This window comes from Loxodonta africana, chromosome 4, assembly GCF_030014295.1.
Source record: "Loxodonta africana isolate mLoxAfr1 chromosome 4, mLoxAfr1.hap2, whole genome shotgun sequence".
Taxonomy (NCBI): Eukaryota; Metazoa; Chordata; class Mammalia; order Proboscidea; family Elephantidae; genus Loxodonta; species Loxodonta africana.
Genome location: NC_087345.1, coordinates 39,575,840 through 39,587,641, shown reverse-complemented (window position 1 = coordinate 39,587,641; position 11,802 = coordinate 39,575,840). Strand labels below are relative to the sequence as shown.

Here is an 11,802-nt window from a genome sequence, read left to right as displayed (position 1 = left end):
TTTGTTTCCCTTTTTTCTTAAAAAATGAACAAATCCTCTACCAGCAGCTTTGCCATCTTTCTATTTTAAAAATTCCGTAGGTATAGTTTATTGTACACTAACCCAGCAAGACTCAATTTTAACTCACTTTTCAGTGAGGGGATTTGGGATTTGCTAACACATGAGGCCAACTGGCTTTGCATCAGAGCCAAGAGCTGGGGCCCTGCGCGCACCAGCTCTAACTCACTGACAAAATAATGGTACCAACAGACACCTAAAAGGTACAGCCAATAAAGACTCAGAGAAGACGACTTTTTAATTGAAAAGAAATAAAAATAAAACCCTTTAAGTTTTGCTTCCAGAACACCTTCAGTTTATGAGAGTTGATCGCAAAAATGTTAGATTCCACTTGTAATAGTACCAAGATAGTAGCCCGTGGCAAATTATTCAGGATCTATGAAATGAGATTAGTTAGATGAGAACTAGTAAATCACTCAAATGTACAGTTTCCTTCGTTGGCCTCCACAATTTTTTCTGAATATGTAGGTGGGGGAAAGGAGGTGGTGGTGGGCAGGGAGAAGGCCGTCAGTGCATTTAATTACAGAAGATGAAGCAAACAAATATTCTCAGGGATTATTACGAAGTTTTATTAGTTTTAAAAAGAAGCAAAAACAGTGGAACTGTAAATGTCTGTGTTTTTCCAACACATTCATTAAGTTACTTATACGTAAAAGTGTAGAATTAAGACTATTTGGAAGGATTTGGAAGTATATGAAAATTCATAAATAATTTTAGCTCAGTTTATATTATACAACTTGTATAATATAAAGTCATTGTATTTCTTCATTGTTTATGCTTAAGGATATACATTTGTCTAAGCCCAGGGACTCAATCAGCATCCTTAATAACTATCGACAACAAGGTTTACTTAAGTTTTTTTTTTTTAATAATTAAATGAATATATGGCAATCTCTTTTAGTTTATGTATGTCACAGACATAGTATAAACATTATAAATTTTAATTCAGCATGGTATTAGAAAACAAGCACGTATTACAAACTATTTATTGTAAATGAAATATTAACTCCTATCCTCTGTTATTGTTAGCAAATGACTGCACTAAACAAATGTGTGATGTTGTATTTCTTCTCTAAACAGAGTAATAAACAGCATTAATGCTGACTCTCTCCAATTTTGCAAATTAATGAGACTATAATAAATTAAAGTTCAATGCCATTATTCCACATACAAATAGGCTAATCAGTATCCTTATGGCGTTTAGGCTATTTCAGTTTTCATAATTAACTTCGGGATTCCTGAATACATTTATTTTTGGCGACACTTTCCTGTCCAGCTGTCACTTCAAGGTAATTTCACAGCATTATTTTTGCAAAGTAAAAAGATCTCCTAGTTGATATGAAGCTCCAAATTCTGGATAAATTTAAATTTAAGTCAGTTTTACAACTTTTAAAAATTCTTCCCTAATAGATAAGAAAATACAAAGTAGAATATTGAATGTCTCCTTGCTATTTTTTTATTTTGTTTTTACAGATAAGACTGTAGCAGTATCAATTACTAGAAGATGCAGATTTATAAAACAATTATAGTGAAGCTGAGCTATGCTTGGGAAGGTTAAACCAAATTGAAGAAAAAAACAGATCCTTTAAAAAGCAAACCGAGATTCCTGAAGAAGCTGGAGAGACCAAATGAAGTTACAATATGAAAGCTAACCTCAAAAGACTTCTTTCTTAAAAGAAACAAAGAATAGGACCATTATACAATGTCTATTATTCATCCCCCAATTAGCGATGAAGGTGGGAAGCATTGTAGGATTCATAATAGAAAGTATGAGGGGGTTTAAAAGTGAGATAGAAAAAGACAAAAAGAAAAAGAAAAATTAACTCTAATCTTTAAAATACAACCCCAGGATAGCCAAAAAGTAAGTAAATTGATTTTATAGAGGTTTTCATAAAATCCATCTAAGAGAATTTAACCTGTACTGTTAAAACAAAAACCATGTTTGAATTCATGGTTGATGAATTCCATTTTAAAATATTTTAAAATAAACTGTTTCAAATACTCAAGTAGTAAATTTCCAACGTGACAGTGCAACTGATCTATGGACTTATACGTAAGAAAAATGTTAGAAAGTTTTCTATTTCTGTGCATGACTTCACAAAGAGAATATTTTATATAATAATGCGTTACTGTGCAACAAAAACACAAGTGACAACATCATTTAAGTACATTTTTGTACCTTAACTTTGGGAGAAAGAAGTAAACTATGCAATCATATTCATGTTACTTGTGAACAATGAAATAATATTTAAAAAAATACATTGCTATTTTCTGTCCAAAGTTTATTTACATTTCATTGGCTAATTCTAAACTTGGCATGAAAGCTGTCCCAGGGGTCAAATGGAAAAAAATAATGAAAGATAAACCCAAGTCTCACAAAAATAGAAGAGTTTTACTTGATATTGATAACATTTCAAAATATACGAATTCTAATTTGGTCTAGTATTGCAACCACTGTCCAAATCAAATAGTAGTCCAAGTACTCTATTAAGTGCATTTATTAAAAATCTAATGTTAGTATAATATGACTTTGATGTTGTGATAACCCATTATCCTTGCAAGTCATTGAAACATGCATCACAGACACGAACAGGCTTCTTGGAAGAAGGAGTTAAGGCATTTTTGGCTGAACACTCAGCACAGAAGATATTTCCACACTGTCTGCAGTGATGCTGTAAATGACAAAAATTAAAGCATTCAAGCATAAAAACTACAGAGGAAACTTCATGAGACTACATGAATGCAAACTACACTGTGAAGATATATTAACTTTCAAGTAATTGGTGTATTATTTAATAATATACTACTTCAATATGTTCATTTAATCCCTGAGTGATATTAAAATAAAGATAGCTAAAATTTATTGAATACTTCCTATTTATCAGACACTATGCTAAATATATTATATGGATTATATCACCGATTTCTCAAAAGAACCCTAGGAGGCATTTCTTTAAGTGTGGTTAATAAAGTACCCCCAGCAGATAAAAAGACTATTCCTTGCCCCCAAATGTTCTAGCAAAAATGCCTTCAGTAGGATGCAAACTGGAATCATCACATGACAGTATTATTTAGAATACGTTTTTTTTTTTTCAATCTGTTTTTCCTCCCTTTCAAATTATGGCTGAAACATGATAAGTTTCACACTGGAGCACTGGTTCAGAAAATGATTGCTCCACAGGGTGATTCAGTAGTAAGGCAATGCCTGAATTTAAGACTGTAAAACTCAAACACAAAAACTAACCGGAAAATAGATTGCATGAAGTTTAATTAATATACCAAAAACCCCACTGCCGTCGAGTTGAATCCGACTCACAGCGACCCTACAGGACAGAGTAGAACTGCCCCATAGAGTTTCCAAGGAGCACGTGGTGGATTCCAACTGCTGACCCTTTGGTTAGCAGCCGTAGTTCTTAACCACTACGCCACCAGGGTTTCCTCTTAATTAATATATATAGTGGTAAATTTAAAAATCTACCAATAAATGGAAACTTTTTAAAATCTGTGATATGCAGGGCTATTTTGATGGTGAAAACACTCATTGTCACTGATGAATAAAATGCAGAAACACAGCTAGATGAACAAAATCATTTACCCGTCTCACAGTTACTGAAAAGCCTTTCCCACACGCCATACAGTTTTGTACTTCATTGTCTTCAGCCCACTTTCTATTCAACGCTTGCGTATGTTTGATCTATTTAAAAAACAAAACGAAAAACATGTTTCAATACATCATAATATTCAATGTTTTAAAGGATAACAGAACATTTCTAATTTGGTTCCAGAGTTTTATAAATATTTTTATTATATGCAACATGGAATAAAATTTTAAAAATCAGAAATTCCACTACCAAAAGTAGCTACATTCCTAAGCCCGAATGACAAAATAAAAGTAAACCAGCTTTTATTCCTCAAAGGCATTGGTGACTTCTAACCATTGGTGATTTTCCACCTACCCTCAGGACACTGAGCGCAGACTCTGACCATTTCTTTAACATATACGGACTCATCTATTCTTTAACAGTCTGAAATTTTTTAATTTTTGTCCAGCACTGATAATTCATGAATGGCATGCTCTCTGATAATTCATGAATGGCATGCTCTCTAAATATGCCTGGGTCTCTCAGATAAGTCTTTTATCTTTTCTATTTAATTACTGGTAACACAGTCCTGACAGACAGTAGCAATTTATTTATTAGGATTTATTAATTATATGGTATAAAAAAAAAGATTGAAAATATGCTTTTTACTAAGAGGTAAATTCTAAACTAAGAAACTGTCCCACATCACATAGTGACTCACCTGAAGGGACTGATTTTCTCTGCCCAGCTCCTGCACTGCTGCAGTTGTATTATCCAGCTTTCTTTGCAATTCTACTACTTTGGTCTGAAGCTTTTCTATTTCACCTTCGCCTTTAAGACATCTGGAATAGATTGGAAAGAGATAATTAATTTTTTTTTTAATTACAAAAGACCCATCTAGACTATAGATAATGGACTACTTTAGGAACTTTAAATACAATACAGTAATTTAAACTATCTGATTGTTTTAAGGGTTAGATTTTAAATGGCAACTTAAATACACTGCAGGAGCTAGGCACTTTTCTCAAGTTTCTTCTATGTTAAAACTTTGAAGAAAAACGTGCACTATGACAATCTTTTTTTGTCACTTACACTGGAAATAAATTAATTTCACTAGGCATCAATCACCTTTCTAGTAGTGCTCGCCTTTCATCTTGATTGTTCTGCACTGTTGCTTCTAATACCGCAATTTCACCCCGTAGGTCATCTGTTTGCTTCTCAAGTTCACTAACTCTCCGTTGACTAGACTGCCACTCCTTCTTTACAGTGCCTAAATTTTCATTTAATGCAGTAATCTGCATGGTAAGTTTAGCTTCATTTTCTTCATGCTTCTTGATTCCCACTTCTTTTTCTTTTATTTCAGAACGCTGAGAAAATAAAAAATGGGGAAAAATCTTAGAAAAGTAGTGTAAAATAAATTTATTTACTGAATTTAAAATATTGGCAACATAAGTAACATTACTTCTTCAGGAAAGGAGGCAGAAGAACATATCTGATTATACACTAATAAAACTGATTCCACAAACATCTGTGTAATTTGAGCTGGCTCAGAGAATACAATGCTGAGTGATGGTTAGCGAGCCTCTTAAAATGTCAAGCTAAAGTGAAGCAGTTTGAGATCTTTCTTTTTCCCACCCGAGCAAGGGAAGACACACATGTTTAGGGATAGCAAGGCACCCTGGAAACAAAGCTGGCATTTCCTTATGTCTCCCAACTCCACATGCATCCTTTTGTCTCTATCAACCTGCCAAAAAATAATACAAACCCTTCAAATCACAGTTTGAACTTGAAACTAACTCTTCAACTAAAACATTTAGAGGTCAAGTTATCTGGGAATATTTGGATGTAATTCAACAGAGGAAAGCCAGATGCTTCCCATTTGGCATGCACAACTCAGGGAAGGAAAAGCAGACTTTGGTCATCGTAATGCCAAACTGACATTTCCGTTCCCCTTTATCATCTTTGACCAAACAAATGAGTTTAAAAGGATTAGCATTCATGCCATTTACTTCAATCTATACAGCTGTGGGTTTTTTTTGTTTTTGTTTGTTTTGGGTTTTGACACTAAAAAATGTTTTTTCTGAGTTATGTTTTACTCTGATTTTCACTCACATAAACTAAAATCTAATTAGAGTAAAATACTTCCAATCACATGTCAGCTAAGTAAACAAATTAAAAAAAAATTAGATCTCCTTAATTAGTTCTCTTAATCAAAACCTAAAATGCCAGGTGAGCATTTCAACCTTTTAAGGAGAAAAGTCCCCTTTCACTCAGAGCTCTATTATAAGCTCTATTATAAGATGCATTTCCCATCACTACCCACTGACCAGTTTGGCTTCCTTCTCAGCGAATTCTTTCTTCAGCTCATCTTCTTCCTTTTTCACCTGCTCTTTCAGCACTTGCTGGTTTTTCTTCTCCTGTTCAAGAGTAGTCTTCAGGGTGTCTACTTTTCCCTGAAGCTCTAATTTCTGCTGAATCAAAAGTTGTTTGGCATCCTTGAGACTTGTTACTTCCTGTTAAAAAAGTAAGGCCAAAAGTAAATCATCCTTAATATTAAACAGTTTAAAATGTAGCTGAAATTTATGTGATTTATCACAACAAGAGTTGTAACATGAATTTCAGTCACTTCTCTTAAAAGATTTTTGAAGTTTGGTATTTCAAACAATTGGTTAAAAACACGCAAGACTGCTCCCTTCCTGCTCAACAGTCATTTAAATTCAGGTGATAGCTGGCACACTTATGCTGTGATTAAATTATGTTAACAATCTCTATCCCCTATGTTCCCGTCCCTCACTTAGCTTGCACTTATTGGTCACCATTCCGGCATCACACACTGTGCTAGGGTCTGAGGATGTAACACAGGATGAATTATATACAGTCCCTGCTTCCAGGAAGTCACAGTATGGAGGAACAGAATGACACAGAGATAATCAATTACAAGCCAAATGGTAAGTCTACTGATCAACACACAGGATATTATCATGAGAGTTCTCAGGAGAGAATTTAACCTTTCACTTAGAAAATGAATAATATTTTACAAAGCAAATGATAGACAATTAGCTTTCAATTGACACCCTACCTATGCTTCTGACAGGTAAAATGTTCAAAATAAGGGATCATTCCAGGCTTTTAGGAAGAAAAATAATTGCAAAAAAACAGAATTCCTTAAAATCTTATTTCTAAACTCTTGTATATTTTGAAGTTTACTCTCTACAAGCAAAATTTTCCAAATCAGTATCTCTCTTGATTACCATCTCAACAAAATCTAAACTCTTAGGGTTACTTTGATTTATTCAGTAATCTAAAAACCAAAGTAATATAGTTCCAGTATGTACTGATACTATACAACACAAGATTGTTCTGGCAAGAATGTTTGCAAAAATGGTAAAATAATGCGCCTGGTATACAGTAGATTCTCTCTCTCTCTCTCTTTTTTTTTTTACTTGAACACCAAGAAGACAATATAAAAGAACAAGTATTCTCTTAACATACCTTTATGCTTTCTTGCTTGTGAGACTTAAGTTCTTCACTCAGCTTAGCAATTTCTTTTTCTTGTCTACACTTAATTTCCTCTATCTCCACCCATTTAGATTTTTCATTTACCAGTTCTTTTTCTATTAGTGACTGTAGAAAAATGATTTAAAATAATTTAAAAGCAAATACTTAACTGAAGATTAATAAAAACATTTATGACCCTGGCTCTGCCCCTTTCCATCTAAGTTAACTTGAGCAAATTAACCTCTCTTGCCTCTGTTTCATTATTTGTACAATGTCAACAATAATAAGATTATTATGCAGATTAAATAGTTACAGTTAATACTGTAAAACTGAATACTGCCCAGCCAGAGTAAGGATGTTACAAAAGTTAGCCATAGCAACCACTGTTATTCTTATTAGTATTTTTATCAATATTCTCTTTATACCAGGCACCTAGTTAGAGCATTACGTATTACCTCATTTATTATCAGATTTTTATTCCCATTTTACAGGCAAAGGAACAGAGGTTTAGAGAACTGAAATAATTTAAGCAGAGGTTGAGCCAAAGCTAAAAAACCTTCTATCTAATCCAAAGTCCTTACAATTAAACTCCTATAAATTACTTTGTTGTTGTTAGGTGCCATCGAGTTGGTTGCGACTCACAGCAACCCTAAGCACAACAAAATAAAACACTGCCTGGTCCTGCGCCACCCTTGCATAACCAACAGTTGTCATGCTTAAGCCCACTGTTGTAGTCACTGTGTCAATTCACCTCATTGAGGGTCTTCCCCTTTTCTGCTGACCCTATACTTTACCAAGCATGATGCCCTTTTTCCAGGGACTGGTCCCTCCTAATAACATGTCCAAAGTATGTAAAACACTGTCTCACCATCCTTGCTTCTACGGGGCATTTTGGCTGTACCTCTTCCAAGACAGACTGGTTTGTTCTTTTGGCAGTCCATGGTATATTCAATATTCTTCACCAACACCATAATTCAAAGGCATCAATTCTTCTTCAAAAAAATTCTTCTTCAGTCTTTCTTATTCATTGTCCAGCTTTCCCATGCACATGAGGCTAATGAAAACACCGTGGCTTGGGTCAGACACACCTAAGTCTCCAAGGTGACATCTTTGCTTTTCACACTTTAAAGAGGTCTTTTGCAGCAGATTTGCCCAATGCAATGCACCTTTTCAATTGATACCCTACCTAAGCCTCTTGACTGCTGCTTCCATGGGTGTTGACTGTGGATCCAAGTAAAATGAAATCCTTGACAACTTCAATCTTTTCTCCTTTTATCATGATGTTGCTTATTGATCCAATTGTGAGGATTTTTGTTTTCTTTATGCTGACGTGTAATCCATACCGAAGGCTAGGGTCTATATCTTCATCAGTAAGTACCTCAAGTCCTCTCCACTTTCAGCAAGCAAGGTTGTGTCATCTGCATATCACAAGTTGTTAATGAGTCTTCTTCCAATCATGATGCCCCATTCTTCTTCATACAGTCCATGTTCTTGGATTACTTTGCTCAGCATACAGACTGAATAAGTATGGTGAAAAAATGTAACCATGAAACACACCTTTCTTGACTTTAAACCATGCAGTATCCCTTGTTCTGTTTGAAAGACTACCACTTGGTCTAAGTACAGGTTACCTTGTGAGCACAATTAAGTGTTCTGGAATTCCCATTCTTCACAATATTACCAATAATTTGTTATGATCCACATAGTCAAATGCCTTTGCATAGTCAGTGAAGCACAGGTAAACATCTTTCTGGTACTCTCTGCTTTCAGCAAGAATCCATCTGACATCAGCAATGATATTCCTGGTTCCACGTCCTCTTCTGAATCGAGCCTGAATTTCTAGCAGTTCCCTGTCGATATACTGCTGCAGCTGCTTTTGAACGCTCTTTAGCAAAATTTTGCTTGCATGTGATATCAATGATATTATTCGATAATGTCCACATTCAGTTGGATCATCTTTCTTGGGAAAAGCCATAAATATGAATCTCCTCCAGTCAGTTGGCCAGATAGCTGTCTTCTAAATTTCCTGGCATAGATAAGTGAGCACTTATAGTGCTATATCCGTTTGATGAAACATCTTGATTGGTATTCTGTCAATTCCTGGTGTTTTTCACCAATGCCTTCAGTGTAGCTTGGAACTCTTCCTTCAGTACCATTGGTTCCTGATCATATGCCAGCTCCTTGAATGGCTGAACATCAACCAATTCTTTTTGGTATAGTGACTCTGGGTACTCCTTCCATCTATTTTTGATGCTTCCTGTGCCACTGAATATTTGCCTAGTAAAATCCTTCAATATTGTAACTCGAGGTTTGATTTTTCTCTTCAGTTCTTTCAGCTTGAGAAATGTAGGATGTGTTTTTCTCTTTCAATTTTCTAACTCAGGACTTTGCACATGTCATTATAAGACTTTATTTTGTCTTCTTGAGCCGCCCTTTGAAATCTTCTGTTCAGCTCTTTTACTTCATGACTTCTTCTATTTGCTTTAGCTAGCTGACATTCAAGAGCAAGTTTCAGAGTCTCTTCTGACATCCATTTTCATCTTTTCTTTCTTTCTTGTCTTTTTAATGACCCCTTGCTTTCTTTAAGTATGATGTCCTTGCTGTCATTCCACAACTCGTCTGGTCTTCAGTCATTAGTTTTCAATGCATCAGATCTATTTTTAAGATGGTCTCTAAATTCAGGCAGAATATACTCAAGGTCCTACTTTGGCTCTCATGGACTTATTTTAATTTTCTTCAGCTTCATCTTGAACTTGCATGTGAGCAATTGATGGTCTGTTCTATAGTCAGCCCTGGCCTTATTCTGACTGACGATATTGAGCTTTTTCATCGTCTCTTTCCACAGATATAGTTGATCTGATTCCTGTGTATTCCATTCGGTGAGGTCCACGTGTATAGTCATCATTTATGTTGGTGAAAAAATGGTATTTGCAATGAAGAAGCTCTTGGTCTTGCAAAATTCTATCATGCAATCTCTGGCATCATTTCTATTACCAAGGCCATATTTTCCAACTACAAATCCTCCTTTGTTTCTAACTTTCGAAGTCCAATCACCAGTAATTATCAATGCATTCTGACTGAATGTTCAATCAATTTCAGACCTGCAGAAGCTGGTAAAAATCTTCAATTTCTTCATCTTTAGCTTTGGTGGTTGGTACATAAATTTGCATAATAGTTGTACTAACTGGCCTTCCTTGTAGGCATATGGATATTATCCTATTGCTGATGGCACTGTACTTCAGGATAGATCTTGAAATGTTCCTTTTGATGACGAATGCAACAACAGTCCTCTACAAGTTGTCATTCCCAGCATAGCAGACCATATGACTGTCCAATTCAAAATGGCCAATACCAGGCCATTTCAGCTCACTAATGCCTAGGATATCAATGTTTACGCATTCCATTTCATTTTTGACAATTTCCAATTTTCCTAAATTCATACTTCGTACATTCCAAGGTTCCGATAATTAATGGATGTTTGCAGCTGCTGCTTCTCATTTTGAGTCGTGCTCCACTGACGAAGTAAGGTTCTGAAAGTTCGACTCCATCCACTTGATTAAGGTTGACTCGACTTTGAGGGTAGCCCTGGTGGCACAGTGGTTAAGAGCTTGGCTGCTAACCAAAAGGTCGGCAGTTCAAATCCATCAGCCACTCCTTGGAAACCTTATGGGAGAGTTGTAATCTGTCCTATAGGGTTGCTATGAGTGGGAACCGACTCGAAGGCACCTATCAAAAACAACTACTTTGAGAGGCAGCTCTTCCTCAGTCATCTTTTGGGTATCTTCCAACCTGAGGAGTCATCTTCCAGCACTATATCAGACAGTGTTCCGCTGTTATTCATAAGGTTTTCACTGGCTAATTCTTTTCAGAAGTAGCCTTCCAGGTCCTTCTTTCTAGTGCGTCTTAGTCTGGAAGCTCAGCTGAAATCTGTCCACCACGGGTGACCCTGCTGGTATTTGAATACCAGTGGCGCAGCTTCCAGCATCACAGTAACATGCAAGCCCCCACAGTACAACAAACTGACAGATGGGTGGGGGCTTTATATTATAGTTCTGTCAACATTTTCTAAACTTCAGGCACAAATCTTGAATTTCACTCCAGTTTCACCATCTCTACCTCCACAAAAACATTCCAAATTGTTTTCTTAATAAAAGAGAATTTCAGGAATTGCACAATTTAGAATATATCAAGAACTATAGAAATTGTACACTTGAGAATAACAGCACTAGTGGCACAGTGGTTAAGACCATGGCTCCTGATCGAAAGGTCAATGGTTCAAAGCCACCAGTTGCTCCACAGGAAAAAGATGTGGCAGTCTACTTCCATAAAGATTATAGCCTTGGAACCATATAGAGCAGTTCTACTCTGTCCTATAGGGTTGCTATGAGTCAGAACTGACTCAATGGTATACAACACTAACAAAAATAGAAATATATGATTTCAATTATAAGACCAAAGATAAAATGCTTCCTAATTTCTCTTTCATATACAATTTAAGTTTTTTTTTTTTAATGTATTGGTCATATAAACCAATGCTTTCAACTTTATAACTTAGCATCTTTTATATAAGTGTATATTTTTAAACGCACTCCTGCTTTCCCACAGAACAGCTGATACTTAATTTTACGAATTCTTAACAAGTTTAACAATTACTTCTAAACCTTTA

At 35.4% G+C, this 11,802-nt stretch overlaps 1 protein-coding gene across 8 annotated transcripts in view; it reads right to left on the bottom strand.

Moving 5' to 3' along the window:
- Positions 1–20: 20 nt before the first annotated feature.
- Positions 21–11,802, bottom strand: part of EEA1 (early endosome antigen 1) — a 334,017-nt gene continuing 322,235 nt past the window's right edge. For all 8 annotated transcript variants that reach the window (XM_064283738.1, XM_064283737.1, XM_064283739.1 and 5 more), the window contains 6 exons: positions 7,131–7,262; positions 5,966–6,151; positions 4,767–5,005; positions 4,360–4,480; positions 3,653–3,751; positions 21–2,729 (listed from right to left, as the gene is read on the bottom strand). In XM_064283738.1, the coding sequence (XP_064139808.1) occupies positions 2,607–2,729; positions 3,653–3,751; positions 4,360–4,480; positions 4,767–5,005; positions 5,966–6,151; positions 7,131–7,262 (900 nt within the window). In that variant the 3' untranslated portion in view covers positions 21–2,606. The remainder of the gene's footprint in view (positions 2,730–3,652; positions 3,752–4,359; positions 4,481–4,766; positions 5,006–5,965; positions 6,152–7,130; positions 7,263–11,802) is intronic.